This window comes from Podarcis liolepis, assembly GCF_965112155.1.
Source record: "Podarcis liolepis genome assembly, chromosome: 6".
Taxonomy (NCBI): domain Eukaryota; kingdom Metazoa; phylum Chordata; class Lepidosauria; order Squamata; family Lacertidae; genus Podarcis; species Podarcis liolepis.
In genome coordinates, this window is record NC_139559.1 from 40,010,498 (window position 1) to 40,032,328 (window position 21,831).

General features: G+C 43.8%; 1 protein-coding gene across 1 annotated transcript in view; it reads right to left on the minus strand.

The window, feature by feature from the left end:
• Positions 1 to 21,601, minus strand: part of MAPKAPK2 (MAPK activated protein kinase 2) — an 83,206-nt gene extending 61,605 nt beyond the window's left edge. The window contains exon 1 of the mRNA XM_083509039.1: positions 20,924 to 21,601. Within this exon, the coding sequence (XP_083365165.1) occupies positions 20,924 to 21,199 (276 nt within the window). The 5' untranslated portion in view covers positions 21,200 to 21,601. The remainder of the gene's footprint in view (positions 1 to 20,923) is intronic.
• Between the last annotated feature and the right edge of the window lie 230 nt (positions 21,602 to 21,831).

Sequence of the window (21,831 nt, forward strand, 5' to 3'; positions counted from 1 at the left end):
TAGGGGCTAGTCCCCCCTAGAGACTAGCTAACCCTCAGTACATAATGGGCGAAGGAAGCCCACACAACATGGCATCTAGAAAGGGTATATCAGGATCCCCTGAGATATCACAGACAATACCATGGAAAAACAAAACCTGACACTGCTTCACTAATGTTTGCTGTGTGTAAGCCAGGAATTGTGGCCTAGTATCTTATACCACCCAGCAAGAGTCCCTAGGATACACCTCTCTGGCAATGCACTGTAGATCTAGGAAAACAACATGTCTTAGGTAGATGCTGGGAGCATAAACCACTCCTGCAAATGTCACATTGTAAGTGCAGTGCATTGCTCTTATTCTGCTCATGCTGGATTCCAATTTATGTGCTCTAGCTTAATTCAATTGCCACTGTAGTGAGAGGAATGCATTTGTCACATGCTGCCTCCTTATTAGCCCTGGTTTCTAAAGTCTGGCCGCCATCCATTTTTATTACAGCTCAAATTCCAATCTAAAGTTTGTAAAGCAGTGTGTGTGTGTGTGTGTGTGTGTGCTGCACTACCTTCATGTGCTGCTCACTGCCAAAAACCATCCAGGGCTGTTGCATTTCTTTCCTTGACCAGACCTTTCCAGGAAGATGTCTGTGTATGTGCATCCCCTAGGAGACTAGAAACCTGTTCTCCTGGAATTCCCTCATACAAATGCCAATCAACCTTGTTGCTATGGGAGTTTGAGGCCACGCTGACCTGGAAGTGATAATTCATTTTCCTCCTGCTGGGAAATCCTATTTGCAGAAAGCTCCCTAATTGGCTTCTTTCACCATAATTGGCCAAAGGACCTGGGGAGGGGTCTGATCATGCGGAACTCTGGGCCTGGATTTCTTATCTTCCTCCCTCATTGTTACTCGTGGAAGAACACTGATTACCACTTATTGGGTATGAATTCCATTGGCATGCTGAAGATACTTAAGAACATTAAGGGTAAAGGGACCCCTGACCATTAGGTCCAGTCGTGACCGACTCTGGAGTTGCGGCGTTCATCTCGCTTTATTGGCCAAGGGAGCCGGCGTACAGCTTCCGGGTCATGCGCCCAGCATGACTAAGCCGCTTCTGGCGAACCAGAGCAGCACACGGAAACGCCGTTTACCTTCCCACCAGAGTGGTACCGATTTATCTACTTGCACTTTCACATGCTTTCGAACTGCTAGGTTGGCAGGAGCAGGGATCGAGCAACGGGAGCTCGCCCCGTCGCGGTTATTCGAATCGCCGACCTTCTGATCGGCAATTCCTAGGCTCTGTGGTTTAACCCACAGCACCACCCGTGTCCCTTTAAGAACATTATCACTGCACAAAAAAGTCTTGATTGTTATGATTTAATTGGCTTCCCACCACCACCAATAAGAGCAGCATGTGGGCATCACTGTCAGCACTTGTCCCTGACTGTTGAGGTTTCCAGGGTGTCGATGGATATGCCAGCCATTTTTCCAGAGTTTCTGAATCCCCTTGCCTCCCTGGTTGAGCATGTATAGGTCACTCAGTGGTATTTCTTCTCCCACCCTAGTGTACCTGAGGCATAGCACTGCTCTGCCCAAGGACTTTTCTACAATCAAAGAGCCAAATATGGCAGCTGGAACAGCTGTGAGGACTAACCCTCACCTAACAGATTGTAGTGGAATGTCACCTGGGCTTGCCAAAGTTTGTCTGCATGCTGGTGACGTGCTAAGCAGAGATTTTAAAAGGGCATTCTCACCCTCCTTGCTTCAGCTCTTATGTGTTTTGATGCAAAGCTTTATTCCCAGTCAAACACTTCAGGGATTTAGAAGAAGCAAAGACCTTTTCAAAAGGGTATGCAAACCTTAAAAGCATTACTCAGTGCTGACTTAGATCTGCAACAAGTGACTTCAAAGCCTAGCACTTTCTGCACAGCATTTGCAGTACTAGATCTGGCACTGTGGGCGAGGAAGCAAGATACAAATTACCTTTTTAAAGCTCATCCCAGAGTGGTGGTGGTAATCTGCTGTGCAGGTACTGCAACTTTGCTTCATAAGGCCTTCACATAACCAGCAGGTGTGTGAAAAACCAGATATGAATGCATTCTTACTCCAGCTGCACAACTGTTGCCGCTTACAAGCTCGATAATGTGTTTCTATCCCCCCTTACTGGTAGGGAGCCAAGCTACCCAGGAGGACTCCCCTGCTGAACGCCCCAGTCCTGTCACTCACCACCTGGCCTAGGGCGGGGCCTGACGGGCTCCATAAAGGACTGCTGCTGATGGGTAGAGAGGGCTCTGTGTTTTTATTTATTTAAATTGCTGTTATTTTTTTACCTACGTTATTTTAAACTGCGATATTAATGCTTTATTCTTAGTTTTAGTTTTTGATTTATTTGGAAATTATTTTCCATTTGGTTGTGTATTTTTTGATGTGGTTTATTGTTTATGACTTTTGTAATTATGTAAATCTTGTCATGTTGTAAGCCGCCTTGAGCATTGTTTTTAACTGTGGAAAGGCGGCATACAAATAAAATGATGGTGATGATGATGATCTAGCAAGCTGTATGAAAAGAGCCATAAAGATTAATATATTGGAGACTATAAGACACCTGTACTTCTGTATATGGAGAGGACAGCCAGAAAATTGTGTCTCCTGAATCCTGGACAGTAGTTGCATGAAGCTAAGCAGAGCCTTACAATTTATGGGAAGATCTAATATATTTGAGCTACCTGTACATCAGAAATTACTACAGTCAATCTCCCAAAATAAGACAGACAAGTGATCGCCAGCTCCAACTCCTGATTCCTTATTTCCATTTGTAGGATTTGTTAAGTTTACACCAAAACAAGTGGTGGACTCTAAGCAGCATTAGGATTACTGAAACAAATATACTTTGCTATGGGTAATTCCGATAATGAATGGATTAAGAGAGTTGCAAAATCTGTATACTTAGTGCATACTGTGTCATAATGCTCCTCTGTTCATATTGACTCACTTCAATATGTTTCATGGGAAGACATTCATAAATAAACATATGGTAATATTAGGGGGGCTATGCATTTTTAATCAGTTGGGTACGTGGGTCTCTATCGTTTGTGTTGTGCTTGCAAAAGCATACAAATTTAAAGGCTAGTTATGTTTCAGTTCTAATACTGTATGAACCACCAATTCAATCCACATTTGATTTATTAAGAGATATTAGCTGGTAACATTCTGCAACACCAAAAATCTAAAATTTACTGCAGCTTTATCTGGGTCTTTGTCTCCTTCCTTTCAAATCCAGGTAATAGAAGATGGTATTTTTTAAGAGTAAGCTACAGGTGTTCAGCTTGCTGATCGAAATGAGATCCTAATATGACCTGACAGACTTGCAACCTGTTGTCATCTGACAGACTCTCTCAAGGGCATCCTTTGTCAAGCATGGGATACAGCAGGATTTCACAGCTGTGTGACACAAAATAGAAACAGAACACATGCCTTCCTCCTGCCAGATAATACTAGGAGGGCTCTCTCAAGATAAAAGCACACAGAACTGATAAGTGTGCATGAAAATCTACCACCTCTCACAGAAAGCACTCCGAGACTAGAACCACCATTTCATTTCGCCACCTTTGTTAATGATAAAACTAATGACTTATTTTCACATTATATGAGGGTTTGGACGTCTTGCACTTTTGGAAGATTTAATATATTTTGGTATGCGTTGCGATTTACATGTAAATTGTTTGTTTGTTTTCTGTTTGTTTTCACTACCCTTACCTGCTGAGGAGTAAGGAAAGTAGAACAAACAATACAAACCAACACCAGGCAACAGTAGCCTAGAACTGATACAACAAGAAAGGGCTTTTATGGAACAGATTTGTCTGAATAGCATGATGACACACAAAAAAATGAAAGAAATGAAAAAGAAAGTTTCTGCATTCATTCCACTAATGCCACCGAGAATCATCTGATCTGTATGGAACGTCAATAGTGGACACTCTGCTCATATTCAGAGGCTGGTCACCATATTTCAGTGCTGAAATCGGCAAGAGAAGCAGCGAAACTTTTTGATTGCTAGAGTGGAAGAACTTTGCTGAATGTACAAGCAGCAAGTAGCATATACTATACTGCTCAGTTCTGCCTCAGAAAGCCACAACGAATACAACCCAGTGTCCTGTATAGCAACACCCTGACCTTCAAAATGAACCCTTACTAAACCAATTAGCAATAAGACAGCCGGCTCAGATCATCCAGCAGTCACTCTCATTTTACTCACTTCATGTGAGGGGGATGGGGTGGCATATAGGTCATCTGATAGTATATTGGCAGACCCAAGAATAGAATCTAGGCTGTCCCAGTGTCAGATTCCATGGCTCTGGAAGATCAAAGTACTGCTGTCGGTAATGGAAACACCACTCTCAACCACAAAGCAAGCCCTCCTGAAGGAAATCCAACTGTGTGCTACTGCTGCTGCAACATAGGCACTGTGTATAGGCTACTCCCTAATGGCTCTCATCCACAATGCAGAGCCAGTCCAATATTCTGGATTCCTTGAGCACGATGAAGGCAGGCAAGCCCATCAGCTAAAAGCTGCTGAGTCACAATTTCACTATGATGATGATGTCATTTGGATAATTACACAGCTGCTGATGCTGGCAAGCTTTGCTGGCTCACGCAGACAGACAGACTTTGGCATTTGCCTTACTCATCCGAAAAAAGAAAGCTGGCTGCATTGTCCCGAGGATTTAAAAGAGGCATCCCAATCTGATTATTTCCGGCAAATCTTCTTTCTAAGGAAAATGAAAATCTGATGGATGCCAGCAACTGCGGCAAAGACCAAGTACGTGAAGCAAAATCTGAAGGAGGAAATACAGTGGAGGAGGAACAAAGGATAAGAACAAGTTCAGCTCATTGTTTGAACAAGCAGGATCCTGCCACTGATGGTTGTAAGGCAAGCAACTAAAACATAAACAGGTGTTTATAAACATAAACAGCTATTTGAATGTATGTCTTTTGGCAAGCCATAATGAAATGTGTCTCCTATCCTATCCTAAACTGTTTTAAACACTGTGTTTTAAGGTCCCTGGGAGCTTAGGGTGAAGGGCAGGAAGAACAACAACCAGGATTATATATCTATCTAGCACCAAAAAGTAGACATGGGTGAAACTTGCTGGAGCAATTCCACAGATACGACATTACCATTCAGTTACTGGTCCCATTCAGCTACTGATTCTGCCCCCAAATCAGTGGAGGAAATCATGCTTGGCCCAGGCAGATTGCCTTTAAGTATCAGCCACCCACTGACATCACTGGCATGCACAAGCACCAATGAAAACCTCTAACAGGTAAGGCAATACAGAAGAGACACTGAGAACCGGAACGTCTGTGCTGGCGAATGCCTCTGCAGCTCACTTTAAGACCATCTCAATAACGAAAATCTTAATTTTCAGTGTTGCTCCAAAGTATTTTATTTTGTTAAGATTAATGGGACTGCTGAACTACTTGTTTAATGACCAACATTTAAAGAGAGAGGGGGGGAAAACAGAAAGAAAGAGAGATTGATTTTGCTAGACTATGCAAAGGCTTCTTGCTGGGTTTCTAAAGCAATATCGCTGTATCCCAGTTTGAGATGAGGGCTCTGTCAGAATCTTGAATCCAGGCAGTCAATCTATTGATAGACCCTATTTTTAAAATGGAACTGAATAGATATATACTGTTAGACTTCCTTAGCGGAGTTTTATCACTGCATTTCCCTGAAATCACATTTAGAAGTAATTCTCTGAATATTGTGGATGCTTCTGAATTCACAGGAGGATCTTTTAAAATGTCCCTATTGTTATTAAACTCATTTCAACTGTAGCCTGCTTAAAGAAATTGAACAGGCACAGTCTGTTGAGAATTTAGGTATGGGTTGTCAGCCTTTTCAGGCCCTTGAGCACATTTGCAAACAGGAGAACAAATGTAAGCACCCCACACAACAGCTTCATTAAGCAAAATTGCAGCAGGAGGAGGGGACCCTTTGGGTGCCAGGAAAGACCCCCATGGGTGCATGGGAGGTGACAGATGCATAGCTTTGAGGTTCTCCAAGTCTTAGGACAAAACTCTTTTAGAAAGTAGCTGGAAAGAGACTCACAGCCTGAGCATGCTTTTAGTCTTTAGAGTCATAAACATAGAAAAGGAAATAATTGTTTAACGAAGCACCCAGCTTGGTCCATTCTATTTACAGATCAGCCATACACTGTGCAACTGCCATCAACTCATTCATTTCTATTTGTGCGTACACAAAACATATAAAGTGGCACTCCACCCCTTCCTTCAGTTCTTTCTATTTTCTATGCCTGATAGTCATTATCAACATTGTTATGTTTTGTGCATTCTTAGCAAAACTCAATTACAGCGGCTCTCGGGCATTCAGTTTCACATATTTTGGTGGTCCTAATGGTGGGGTCTCTGAGAGGTGCAGTGATAAGTGTAGTTATATTAGGGCTTTCCAAACATCCACCTTTTACCATGACATCATGACTTTGCCCAAATGATGCCACCCAGGAAGTTTTCCTGTTGTCTGTGAACAGTAGTTTCTCAGAAATCAGATCAGCAAGTGTTGGTGCAATAATTCCGTCTTCCCAGCAAGTATGACTGTTTCACATGATTTATTGCTAGAGAACTAGATGCAATATTATCACAGGACACATTTAAAGCATTCTTAAACCATGGCAACACTAATGGCTTCCCCCAAAGAATCCTGGGAATTGTAGATTGTTAAGGATGCTGGGAATTGTTAGGAAACACTGCAAAAAGATACAACTGCCAGCAACCTTAACAACTACCGGTCCCCAGGATGCTTCGTGGGAAGCCATGACTATTGAAGCAGTGTAAGAATGCTTTAAATATATGGGGTGTGTAAACATGGTTTAATGGGAGCAAAGGACAACACTACAAGGCATGTTAAGAGTCCCTGCCCCCTGCCTGCTGATGTCTTTCTGGAACATGGTCTAAGTTAAGGGCATGTGGGGTGCCATAGCAACTGTGCTGTGATTGGCAATTATGGCTCCATCTGCACTATAGGCTGCTATTCCCCTCACATGGCTGCAATCTCCAGAGTTCCTTGGGAAGAGAAAGTGATTGCGAAACCATTTGGGATTGTAGTTCTGAGGGGGAATAGGGATTTTCTAACAACTCTCAGCACCCTTTACAAACCACAGTTCCCAGGATTCTTTTTTTGGGGGGGGGGGTCATCACTGTTTAAAGTGGTTTGATAACTGCTTTAATTGTATAGTGCAGATGGGGCCTAAAACACAGGCCTCAGGGTTACTACTATGTGTGAATACTATGTAAGGCACTGTTCACGCTTCATTCTACCATAAACGAATTACAAATTAGGAACAGCATCTGCCTGTTGCGCCTTCCATATTTTAAAACTATTTGCCTGTAAGGTAATTGTTTCAAATCTCTGGCATACGAAAGAAAATGAATTACGTTACATAACACACCTACCTGTTAAGTCAGGAGAGTCGACATCAGAACATTGAGTTCAACTGCTCCAGGGCATTAGTGGGCATGTCTATGCATTTGTTTACAGGGAAATAAGTATACTGAAATGCATAACCAGATTCTGATACAGTTAAGTAACTACATACCTTGGAAAATCAAGATCTCCAGGTGGAATCTCAATGGAGACAAAGGGCTACCCAGTGCAACAGTCACATTCCAACTCATATAAGACAACAACAAAAAAGATATGAGGCGGAGGAAAAGCTAGGATGATGGTCCCCATTGCTTCACCCTTCCATGATGGCTTACACATTTTGACAATGTCCGAATAGGTCTTATGAAAAACTCCTATCTAAGATTATTGCTTGGTTGCTGTTGCTTTAAAAAAAAAAAAAATCAAAGCCGTTTACGAAAGATAAAACAGTAAAATCAAGAAAAATTCACAACCCTACTTTAAAACATACAAAAGTTAAACTAAAACAGATTCAAATTACAGTTCCTTGTTGATATTACCCTTTCAGACCGTCCTTCACTACAACAAGATACACGTCAGGCAGGACAGTTATTCTTGGAAGTCTGAAGGTGACCTCATGCAACAGGACTTCCCACCTTTCTTCCTCCTGCACTTTCTCAACTCTGCTCTGAAGGGTTTGGGGAAAACCCAGGACAGATTTAATGGGCTCATGGGGAGAGGATGGGGGCAGTAAGCCCTATTGCACAAGTGCAAATCCTTGCGCTAACAGGATGGTTAACTTCCATTACTTAGGATACAAACCCCAGTCTCTTCTTTGATACACTAGTCCAAAGTAGCCATTTTAGCCAAATAAAATGAATGAAATATAAAATCCTGGTCAACCTTATACATTGCTCTAAAACAGGTTCATAGCTGCTTGCCAGCAATCTCAAACCACAATGCGACATTTCTGTTTGTATGTTAACGCTTCTCTAGGGTGATCTCCTACTCACAGATTTACCACATTCTTAAAGGCAGTGTTTACTAAGGCTTTCCAAACAGAACATTTTTTTTAAAAGAAAAAAGTAGACACAAATTCCAAGATTCCTTGGCTAGAATACTAAGTGGCTGGAATCATAGCAAGTCGTCACTGCAGCCTGTAAACAAAGAGATAAATAAAGAGGGTCTCTGTGATGCCAAGGAAAGGAGACCTTGCTCTGGGCTATTTTTGGAACCACAGCTGAAGACATTTAGCAGGAAATACTGCTGGAGTCCAAACTGTCAAATATAGAAGTAAAAAGTCAACCAACTCTACAGTTCTTTTTCCCTCTTCCGTATTGGCTGTTTTTCCACTAGAGCTATAATCAGTGTCTAATTCAAACAACAGACTGATTATCTACCAGCAGCAGCAGCAGCAGCAAAAATGCGCTCCCAAAAAATACAGAAGCTCAATTGGCCTAAAGCAGAAGCCAGGCATTTAGTGTTGCTGGTCCCATGCTGTGAAACACTCTTCCAGCCGAGGATCAGCTGCATCCTCACTTTTGACTCTCAGGTGCCTCTTTAATCCTGCTTTTTATGCAAACAGGCCTAGGCAGCTGTTTGAAGCTTTTTTTTGACTGGCCAGTCATTTCATGATGCTTTTGTTCTGTTTTATGTTACATTTCATTGTTGTGCAACACTCTGGGACTGCATTATATAAATGGCAGTAAATAAATAATTTTTATAAATGAATAAACCTGTTCCTCTCTCTGCCTTCGAAGTCTCCCCTCAATATCGACTTCTTCCACAAACTCTTTCCTGAGTTTGCCTGTGCTGCAGCCTTTGCTAAACCCTTCCCTACCTGCTATCCACTGTATCACTCTCTCAGACCCCCTGCACTGTTACCTTGTGTCACTAGGACCACAGTCAACTGGATCTCCCTGGCAAATACACACACACACAAACATTATCATTCTGATGCATTTCCACAATCATTCTTGAATGATTATAGGAGGCTTCCTCAACCTTGGTCCTCCAGATGTTTTGAGACTACAACTCCCATCATCCCTGACCACTGGTCCTGCTAGCTAGGGATCATGGGAGTTGTAAGCCAAAAACATCTGGAGGGCCGAGGTTGAGGAAGCCTGGATTACAGCCTATGCACCATATCTGTGTCCCCAACTACAGTGCTTACTTCCCCATATTTATTTGCCTACTTAATTTATATAGCTGAGCCACAGTAGAACTCTAGAAAGCCACTGCGTTATGAAGGGCTGAGTGTGTAGCTAAGAATTCTATGTGAATTTATCTGGGAGTAATTCCATTGAATCGATGGGACTTGGTTCTGACTAAAGATGCATAGGGTGGCAAGGCCTCACTATGCACTTGAGTGAAGAAGGCTCATTACATGAAGCAAAGTGCTACAAGAATGAATGTCAACAGCACATGTTCTAGAAAGCTTGCTGCTCTCTGTGAAGCACTTTGAGGTCCACAGGTGGAAAACACTACACAGAAGCCCTGTATTAATACACAATAAACAGGGAAATTATGCATGAACACAGATGAAACAACAGGGACACTCAATCTAGGACTTGACTCAGCCTAGAAGCCTCTTTTAGAACTCATGAGACCTGCATTTATATCATTTTTTCCAATAGAGAGACCTTAGATCAGGCACCCCCAAACTCGGCCCTTCAGATGTTTTGGGACTACAATTCCCATCAACCCTGACCACTGGTCCTGTTAGCTAGGGATGATGGGAGTTGTAGTCCCAAAACATCTGGAGGGCTGAGTTTGGGGGTGCCTGCCTTAGATGCTTAAAATGCAGGGAATTTTTATTCCAAACCAGTACAGACAGAAACAAACACTGTGCCAATTAAAAAATGTGTCCTTTGGAGTGGGTGGGGGGAAATAAAGTCAGCAAAAAAAGTCTCCGTGGTAACATTTTGCTTCGATGTTTTAACTGCTGCATAAGGACCCACTTTAGACTTCTCAGGAAAAATTGGGACTGAAGATAACATGAAGAGTCCATGTAGCCACAGAAAGCATTTAAGACAAAGGCTGTATACATAACCAACAGGCAACAGAAAGAGTTATCTGAAGAACTGACAGTGTCACTATAGTGAAATATGCATAAATCCAGGCGAACACTTAGGTGGGTAGAGTTTAACACTTCAGTTGGAGTTACTGCAAGAGAGAGAATAACACACTTTTTTTCCTGACGGTAGTTTGAACAAAGGTGTACATCCCAAGGACTACATTAAGTTTTTAGCTAAAGTCATAGGAAGTTGTCAGACCATTTGTCCAGGTATCAAGCACAACAGCTAGCATTTGAGGGAAAAGAAAGTAGAGAAAAGAAAGTAGCAGCAAAAGAGAAAAGAAAGTAGCAGCAACATTTCCTGCCCCGACCAAGATTGCTTTTGACCCAAATCATTCTGACTGAAGATCAAAACAACACAAGTCAAAGCCCATAGCCTGTCCCATTTGCAATCTCTGATCCCAGCCAAGAGCAGAAGCTTCAATATATTAGGAAGAAGTCTTCATGAGATCTAATCACACACCCTAATTAATGATTAACTTGAGCCCTAAATCTGGTGGTTCTCCCTGCCTGAAAGCACTTATACTAGAAAGCTCATGCTTGGATATTCTTCCCAGAGAAGATATAAACAACAACCAGAGGTGGCCCCTTCATGTTAGCATTCCACATATAACAGCTAAAAAAGGACCCAAGTCCTGAAAACTAATTGTGGTTGCAACGGAACAACCAGATCATATTTCACAATGCTTCTTTTATCCAAGCACATGATTGGGAGAGGGGAATACAGAGAATAAATATAGATGATGAAGGGATGAGAAGTTGAACCTATTCCATGTTCTCAAGCTGGATACGAAGCAGACATCCAGATAATTTCCTAAATAAATGACCAAACTGGCTCCAAAGTAGTAACTCAGAAATATTGGGCAGTGGGGGGGGGTTGAAGGGAGGGAAATCTGAATAATGAACTCTAGTTCTTTTTACTTAAGGAGAAGACAGGAGCAGCCCATCCTATTGTACTGCCTAAACTGAGTTCCGATGTGAAGTTCCAAATCTCTGAACACTAAACCATAGTTACAACAAAATGTGGAGAGAGGGGTATTTGCATGAGTGAGGAGAGGTGGGAGTAAATGAGCCTTAAATAAATTTGTGATATTTAAACAATGCTTTGAATTTTGGTCCTGTTCAAATGTAAACTTCCCAATAAAATAAATCAGAAGCAGTTCAATCCAAATCCCAGCATAGCCAAAATAGTGACATCATTTTTGCAGATGACATCTAAAGCACAGTTTTTTGCATTTCCCCCATGACAAAATCAAAGAAGAAACCTGCACTGATTGTTACGTCCATTTGAATTCAAAATGGCTTGCCTCACATTAGAAAACATTTGTGACCTATTCCAGACCAAAAAACACAGTCCTTGCTTCCTTTGTGAAGATGCCCTCAGATTTAAACGGACTGAATCCCCTTTGAAGCAAGCCAGCATAAATCAGAGTACCTTAGTTTTGAAATAGATTGGGCTGGCTGCCATTATGATGTGCATTAAATAGGCTGATCAATAGCAACTGTGTTAACCACACCAGTGAAAAATCTTTTCAGCTGGACTAAATGAGATTATCTTAAGTTAAGGAGTAATAAACACACATACACCCATCACTGTGAACAATGGAATTATTCTCAGGCTGTCAAAATGGGGGGGGGGGGTAAAAATCTGCACACTTCTAATGGCCAGGTTTTGTTTTTCCACATTCAAAGGAACACATATGATGCTTGTTCTGTATAGGACTGCACTCCCTCTGAAAAAGCAGGTACACAGCTTTGGGGTACGAATGGATATATATTGTCATTAGAGACCCAAGTTTAGCTGAGATTCGGGGGGTTGGACTAGATGACCATTGAGTTCCCTTTCAACTCTACGATTCTATGATTCTAAGTGACTCCTATGGCTATGAGTGCTTTTTACAAGCCATATCTGGATGACAACTGCGGTCCATGCATTTAGTAACCTCATGATTGGATTGCTGCATATGCTCTAGGTGGGGTGGCCCTTGACTAGTACACTCCAGCTGGTACAGAATGGAGCAGGTAGATTGCTGATCAAGAGAGATGGCTGACAGCATGGAAAACCTCTGCTAAAACATCTGCAATGGCTGCCCCTATGCCACCAGGTTGTGTTAAGAATCAAGGCCTGAACCTGGCTACAGGATGCCCTAAGGACCCTCTGAGCCCTTATATTCCAACTCAGTTACTGGGAACATTCAGAACAGGGCTGTTAGTTGTTCCTCATGTTTCAGAAACCTGACTCTGGCTTCAAGAAGAAGTCAGACATTTAGTGTCACTGGTCCCATTCTGTGGAGTATTTTGCCAGCAGAGATCTTCGCTGCCAACTTTCAGACATCTCTTGAAGGCTTTTTGATGACAACAGTTCATCAGTTGTTTCAATTTTTTTTTAAAATGATATTTATTTATTTATTTATTTATTTAATAAAATGTATACACTGCTTGATTGTAAAAAAACCAACAACTGAAAACCTCAAAGCGGTTTACAAAAAGATAGAACAAGAAAAAATTACAACCACATTTTAAAGCATACAAAAGTTAAAATACAGTACTAAACAGATTAAAAGTACCTCATTTTCTAAGCATCTGGGTATACTTGTCTAGACCAGAATGTTTGTAAGCAGGTGTTCAAAAGGGTACAGTGAGAGCACCTGCTTGATGTCAATAGGCAGGGGGCTCCAAAGTGTAGGTGCTGCCACAAATAAAGCCAAACCTTTGGAGAGTTACAGAGCATGCTGTGGCTGTAGAAGCCAATATGGGAGAGACATGTTTTGTTGCAGCTGAGGCAGATAAAGGGTCAGAACATTGCCCAAACTCAACACGTCAATACTGGTGACCACACACTTGAGGTTGTAGACGATTCTGTCTACCTGGGCTCCATCAGAACTAGCAATCTCTCCATCCACACTGAGCTGGACAAGCGTACTGGCAGCTACAGCAATGGCTCGCCTCTCCAAAAGGGTATGGGAGAATGTAATGCCAACAACCAATACCAAGATGAAGGCCGCCTGGTCTATTTTTAAATAAAAAGTTGAATTAAGGAAGCCAGTCATACCATGTCCCTGGATCTCATATAAAACTGTAAACACCATCCGCTTTGAATATTCAGTCTGAGGTGTTGTTTTCCCAGTTCTGCAATCTGTGTCACATAATGCCTGGACCTCATTAGCAATAAACAGATCCAGGTAAAGTCAGGAGTGATTTACATACTCCAGATTTCCCATCGTTCGTACACTTTATTCCTGTCTGTCAAGATGTTTCAGCAGCTTGAGGGGGAAGCAATCATTTCTGCAAATAACTGGCCACAAACATTGACCTTCAAGCTGCCATTTGACGAGGACAGTATAGTACAAATTTTGCCAAAGTGCTTCTCCTGAGCTACTTGCCACTGTCAATGGAAAGTTTCCTTCCACTTTACAGAATTGCTTTCTAGAGGAAAAGGTGTCCAGGTCTGAATGGATACAAAGACAACTTGCTGTTTTCAACCTGCCAGGGTTTAATTACTACTGAGTGCTTTTCCAATTTCATTTTGTATAGCAGAAATCAGTGACCAGCCAACATCTTTTAAAGGAAGTCACCTGCAAGATTTTATCATACTGCTGAGTTTTAGTTCTTTAATGAATGGCTGCTGAAATCCTCTTCACACTTACTTGGGAGTAAGCCCAACTTAACTCCATAGACCTTACTTCTAAGTAGACCTCCACTGTTTTGTGCTCTAAATATATTTCATAGACAAGGTTGTCCTATATACCATGGCTACTTGAAACACTTTGCTGGGAAACTTAGATTTATTCAGCTTAAACATACATGGACTTAATACAATTTCCAAAGCATGGAGTTCCCAGAGGAGGTGGCATGTCAAGCAGCCTCATTATGTAGTTTCTATCATGTGCTAAAGATGCACCCTTGACAGTTAAGATTTGTGTGGTTTTTGTGAAACGACCTCTATTGTTTGATGTACACCCTTCAATTTGCTTTGAATTGCTTGATTGGGTTTTAATGTTATATGATGATATGTCTGTAGTAACCCATGTTCTTAAATAAATGAAACCATTTCCCCCTGTTCATATCATGGAGATAAGTAGTCATCAAATCATAATGTAAGAGCACCTAAAATGAGGGCAGATTTAGCAACAGGCCCTTTCAAGGGAATTCCCAACAGGACCAAGCATAACTAAAAGCAGTACTCTAATATTTATGAGGTTTACAATTGTCTTCCCCTTTGAGCCAAGTTTGCATTAATGCCCCATGACCGCTGGAAACAAGAAACACCAATGGGAAGAGTCAAATGGGCAGAATTGCAGGGAAAGTTTCAGCTTTAGCTCCTGGCAACAACTCAGTCCAATCCTTTGTAACCTTACCGGAAGCAAGACAAGCTCTGTTGCAATTCTTTCCAGATATCTGGTTTGTTCAGTTGTTGTTTTTTTTGTGTTGACATTGCTAAATAGTCGCCTTTAGTTTATATACAGATATGGATAACAACCAAACAAAAGCAATATATTTCTAATGTACTGTATATAAGCCCCACTTCAGCCCATGTTTGGCAAATGATGAGTTTGGAAGAAAACTCCAGGCATCAGTAAACAACCAGGTAGCGCTACCTGCTCAAACTCTCAAACAACTAATTCAACAGTTTAAATGAAACTAGAAAGGGTCACAGACCTGTACTTTGCACTGAAATTGACGCATTTGATAAATGGTTTAAGCTCATTCACAAGGAGAGGGAGCAGAGAGTAAGAGTTCCCCCCCTAGAGAGAAGTGGAAACAGAATGTCATGTCTACAAACAGTGAAAGCCAAGACTTTACAAAACATTTGCCCCAGCTTAGATCAGGGCTTCATTGTGCTAGGTACAAGTGTGTTTGTTTTAACCCTAATCAGTCCTACCAACAGTAGATCACTCTGGCTAGTATGAGTGACATGTGTCCACCCAAGCCCCCCACTATAATCTCATCCCTGCCATGACCTCACCAGTTAGGAAAAGCGCATCTAACTCAGTGGCACAATATATGCCTGAATAAGGTCCCAGGTTCAACCTTGGTATCTCCAGATTGGACTAGGAGAGACCCCTGCCTGAAACCCTGAAAAGTCACTGCTAGTTGATGTAGTCAATATCGATGTACCACTGGTCTGACTTAGTATAAGGCAGCTTCCTATGTAAACTGGATTACCAAAACAACACAAGTAAATCTCTTTGAACCCTCAAAGATAGATGCCATTATTTATTTCTGTCCAATGGAAAGAAAAGAAGGTAACAGACATGAGGTGAACTGATCTGCAGAAGGCCAATACTGGAGATAGATTCACACAGAGACACACACACATCCCAAGTCTCTGGTCTAGTTCTCTAACCACTGGTCAACACTGGCAATATCACATTTGGCCACATACATTCCATCTGTACAGGTCTCATACTGATAAATAACAAAAGACCTAGGTTCTAAGAACAAAGTTTAATATTGTGTGACGTATTATTCACCACTAACGTATTACTCCCAGCCTATAAATGTCACTTTAATTGGTTCCAGTTTATTAAAAAAGTCAAAGTGAGATACAGCGCATGACTGTGGCATTGTGCTTTGCTGTCGGCAAGATAAATGGCGCTTAGAGACCTGCATGCCTTATCTCAACCCATGTTTTCAACGCAGAGTGGTCATGGAGATACTGGAGTGTACGCCTTCTCTTCCGCCCCAACCCTCGTGCCTCTTGCTTCACACAGGGGAGCGTTAGAAACTTACAATTTAGAGTGGTTGTGGCAACTGCTGAATTGATTAAGAGTGTTCTGTCAAAATAGAAGCTGAGCCTATTCATTTACAGCTTAGATGGGGGGGATAGAATTAGTGTGTCTCAGACATAATAATAGTGATAAATGTGCATGTTCCCCAGCAAAATGCAGGAATCTGCCATTCAGCTGATTAGGTAAAAGAGCATTTTCCACAGGCTCTTTTTAAGCTCAGCATTTATGGCTACACAGAGACATTTGCTTTGCATGAGAATTGCCGGGGTTTTTCTTTCCAGTTGCTTGTAAAACGGATGTTTCAAAAAAAGGGGAAATAAGATTTAATTGCAACAGAAGGAGACTTCTTGTTTTTCCATCTTTACAATTAACAAGATAATGTATAGCATTTCTGAACAGCTAATGTGTGGGAGCAAATTTATGTCTAAGACACAGGCTGCTCCAAATTTCTGGAAGAGGCAGCAGAGATGTATCCATCTCACGTTCACCACTTCCAAAGTCATTTAGAAAAGGGTTCATGCTCCAAACACATATGTACCACCTATGTCACAATGAACAATACACCACAATGCTGTCTAACATAATTATTGAATCAGCCTTATTGAATTAAGCCCAAGGGGTCTCTAGAAATGAGAATGGTCAGGGTAATTAAGCATTCTACAGGTTAACTTTTAGATAACTATTATTATATGATGAATCACATGAAGGAATATCAATGAAGGTGCCATTTTCTTACTGGCAGAATCTCATGGAATCGCTCACTCCATTCTTTAAACTTTATCTCACAAGGCTGTGGGTTTGAGTCTTGTTAAGCCTTTTGTTCATGGTTGGTTTAGATTAGATTTGTGTTCATCATAAAGGAGATTTATAAAGTCACACCCTAGTTATATGCAACAGCCACACAAGCCAGCACCTTTTGACAGTAGTGCTGTAATGGCATACTGTCCTCATGCACCCAAATATTTCTGAAGTGAGAAGGCAGTGACAGCTGACGCAGAAATATTACACAAATACTAGTGATGAGAAGGTACGTTTCGAAACAAAGAACAAAACAAACATTGACTGTATGCAAAGTATTATGAGATCATTCAGACCCATGTGGAGAGTTTTACTTCTAAAAAGTTTCCATTGGAGGAGGTCAGCCAGTCAAACAGAATGTAAATTACAGTCATACCTCGGGATAAATACGCTTCAGAATAAGTATTTTCGGGTTGCACTCCACGGCGACCCGGAAGTAACAGAGCGTGTTACTTCCGGGTTACACCGCTCGCGCATGCACAGATGGTCAAAATGATGTCACGCGCATGTGCGGAAGCGGTGAAACGCGACCTGCGCACGCGCGCATTACGTTCTGTTCAGGATGCGAACAGGGCTCCGGAACGGATCCCATTCACATCCTGAGGTACCACTGAATTCAAACCAATGTCAGGAGGGAGTTCAAGAAGATGAAGAATACTAATCACCGCAGTGCTTTACATTCCTTTCTTATGCCCTTAGAACACACCTGCAAGGTAGGTTTAAATTATTTCCATTTCATGGATGGAAAAACAGCAGTCTCCCTTGGCATTCCAGTGAGGGCTGATCTTTATATGCAACAGAATGAAGCAGTAGAACCCTGAGGTTGTACGATTTTAAGCACAGGGGGGAAATGGAGGTTTTGAGGGAGCTACCTGTTGAATCTCATTGCAGGCAAAATACAACCTTTATAAGTTTCGGGGGGGGGGGCTATCAGAGAAACAATATCTATTCCAGCTCACTTCCCCGATGTGTTAGCTTTCTGCTGCATCTTTTTATCACTTAAGATGTTGCTGCCCAAGGTCATTTGACCACTTCAGGATTCTATTGCTCATTCTCACAGGCCTCAGTTCACAAAAACCAGAGACACAATGACACAGTATTCAGCCACTATCTGAAATGTTTGTCTCTTAGCTCAAGCTGGTAAAAAAACACACACTCTCCTGGATAATTGTGGGCTAATAACTTCTGTAGTCTTAGTTGCAGAGCTATTTTGGCTGTTACCATCCAGTATTCTTTATTATTAATTGGTATTAAGGTTAGGCTGAGACAGACATCCTCAAGGCCAGCCAGTCAACTTCATGGCTGAGCAGGGATTTAAATGTAGGTCTCCCAAGTCCAACACTCTATACCACGTGGACCTCCCAGAACAGCCACTGCCAGCTTGATGTCATAGATGAATGGGTGGATGTGGAACAGGGAGTCTCAGGTCCAGTATCTAGGTAGTCATGCTTCTCCTATCTAGGTAGACAAGTCGCTCACACACACACAGCCTAAGTTCCCACCTGTAAAATGAACTCACATTTAAACGCAAAATGAGGTATTCCAAATAAAAAGTTCGGACATATACTGTATTAGGAACGCCCACAACCGTAGCACGCTTTCACAAATGACGCTGCTCTCTGTAACTAATATAATACAAAAGGATTTTTACATATAAGACTGTAAATATCTTTTAGCCTCTCACCTGCTATATTTGTGGAAATCTGAATGTTGAGAATGCAGGACAGAAAGAAGCGGGGGTTCACCCCTTTTTTCATAGCTGTCAACTATTCTTGTGAGGAATCCTATTCGGAATAAGGGACTTTCCCTTTTAAAAAAGGGGAAAGTTGACAGCTATGCTTTTTTTACACAGGGCGCACATTTTAACAAAGCTAGATTTTTTACATTCACTTTATAGGAAATACAAAGGGCACTTCAATTGTAGCGCATATGCTCTCGCACATGTACACTGGGTTTTTTTAATCTTCTGTGTTTTACCCCTACACAAATTGACATGTCCTTAGAAAAAAATCAGGAGAGGCTCAAAGTGGTGTGTGTCTGTGGGGGGGGGGCGGTTTACAGCAGGAGCCCAACTACGTTTACTCGGAAGTAAACCCCACTGAACTAAAGTAGGGCTGTTCCCTGGTGAGTGGGGTTAGGATTGCGGCCTTAGTGCCTGAAAATGACTTCCATTTACCAGAAAAGGACCCCCCCCACACACACACACACTCAGGGGGCAGCCAAGGAAGTCCAGCCGCCCTGTTCTCTCTTTCCCTTGTGAAAGCTGAGGAAACACGTGAGCTGTCAACATACCTGTTAAGAGGACCACTGGCGAATCTCCATTTTCCTCACCAAGAGGTTCGCTGCTCATGGTGGGCGGCGCGTTTTCTTTTTTCTTTTTAAAAAGCCTTGTCGTGACTAGACGACCAGCCTGAGGAGAAGACTCCCCACGCGGAAGCCCCTCCTCCCCGACGCGGTCGCCTTCCTTTCACTGCCGAGCAGAGATCGGCGGAGGGTCCATTTCGCCTCGTCCCTCCTCCTCCTCCTCTTACTCAGACCTGCGGGGAAAGAGGGGGAGGGACCGGCGATGGCGAAACTAACCGTTTCCCTAAAGACCAGGAACTGCCTCCTCCCGAACCACTTTGGGAGGCTTTTACAGAAGCGGGACTTTAAATAAAAGCGGGGGAGGGGGTGGGAGAGAAGGGAACCCCCCCACGGGACCCAAAATTAATGGCTCGTGAGTGCGGGTGGAGGGTCCACCTCCGAGTCGTTACGGAGCCGTCCCCCCCCCACCCCACTCGTTTACCACTTCTATACCGGGGGCTGTGGTCTGCGGCGGCCCCACGTGAGATGCAGCAGCTGTCCACGCCTGGCTTTCGATTCTCTTGTTTGTCGCCACCACCCCCCACCCCGGAGACACGAGCTAAGTCCTTCTCCCAGTCCTAGGACCGGTCACAAAACACATTGCAACCCCCTGCAGAGGGTGGGGTGGGGGGCAGAGAGAGAGAGAGAAGGGTCAAGTGCCAAGCCTATATTGACAACACTGGGCACAGGGTTGCCAACTTGAATAAAATAACCGGGGTCCCAGGGAAGCCCGGCCCCGAATAATCGATCACATGACACGGTGCAGGCACAGTATTTGAATGGCAATACCAATCAACTTGGGGGGGGGCAGCCCCTTCAAATATTTTATTGGGAGGGGCCGAAGACCCCCTCGGACCCTAGGAGTTGGCTCCAAGGCTGGACAGCATAAGCTTTCCCGTGCCTACTCAGAAGCATGGGTTCAGTGGGGTTTACACCCAGGTAAGTGGGGCTAAGATTACAGCCCCCCCGCGCTCTTGAGCCGCTGGGGATCCCCCACCCCCGGCAACTCCTCGCAGTTCATTCAAACGCGGGATCCGATTGAAAAAGGCGGCATTGGTAAGGAGGAGTAAGAAGTAAGAGTAAACTAAACAAACCCCGCCACGTGATTACATCATCAGCTGCCCCCCATCCCTTAAAAAAGGGGGTCAGAACTTTCCACTGGTGAGTAAGTGCGGAACTCCTGCCTAGGCCGTAAAGCACGGCGCCTCCACTGCAACTTCGCCAGCCTGCGGGTTTAAACTAGACACAATACCCGCCACCCCCACCTCCACCCCCGATCAGCCGCCCCCGATAGACACACGTCACGCATCAAAATGGAGCAAGTTTTATTGTTCTACGCCGCTACGGATCGATCTGCCACAGGCAGGGTCTACAAGAGCCCGATCCTAATGGTGTTTACTCGGAAACAAGTCCACTATTCATTTCGGCGGTTGCTTTCACGGGGAATGACAGCCCCACAGGAATTTAAAACTTCTAACAGAGGATAGGGAAAACTTTTAAATCAAGAAAAGGATCAGAATCGGCCTCCCGGGACCTCGACCCGATTCGCTCCGCTCCCACCGCCGGCAACCCGCCTTACCTTCAGAGCGAATTTGTCTCCAGTTTTCTTGTTGAAGATTTCCAAAACTTTCCCATTAATCCCCAGCCCTAGGACTTGCGTGGTGACCTTGTAATCATCCGTGATGGCGTTTTTCTTGATCGGGAGGACGGACTTGATGTGGAACTGGGGGAATTGTTGTTGCTGGGCCAGTTGTTGCTGCTGCTGCTGTTGGGGCGGCTGGATCGGCGGCGGGGGCGGCGGCGGCGGGTTGGGGAAAAGTATTTGGGGGTTCTGGTTCTGGGTGTTGGACAGCATCGTGCCGTCGGGGGAGCCGAGGCCACCAGCAGCGCTTCCCTCCCGGGCCGCCTCGCCTCGCCCCTCCTTCTGGTCCTCCTCCCTCTCCCCCAACAGTATGAAGTTTTGCGCGCGGCAGCCGGGTCGGAAATTCAGGGGTCTTCCCGATCCTCCTGGGCGCTGGCGAAAGGCGCAATCCCTCCTTTGTTGCGACCCGCGCCCGCCGGAGCTCCCGGCCGGAAGAAGCGGCCGCCCGCCCTTCTCTCGCGGCTCCCCTCCCGCCCCAGCTTGGCCCCAGCGCCCGGCTGCTCGCGGAACGTCTCTCGAGCGCCGAGACAGGAAAAGGAATCGCTACAATGTATCCACCTCGCTCCTTTCCCCGGTCGGCTTCCCTGCGCTGATGTCACAGCCTCGCGTTGACTGGCTGTGCCACGAGGGTGGGAGGAGCCGGGGCGGGGCCTGTCCAGGGAGGCGGGGCCTGGAGTTTTGTGTGTGAGATAGTGAAGGAGAGGCGAGGCGCCTGAAGGCTGAGGGAAAGTTGCCACACTTTGGGATGAACTGCTGGAAGGCGGCTCCTCTCTCTCTCTCCCTCAGAGTCGTTCCTGGTTTGCAGGCTTTGCTGGGTGGAAAGTGAGCCTGGCAGAGCAGGTGTT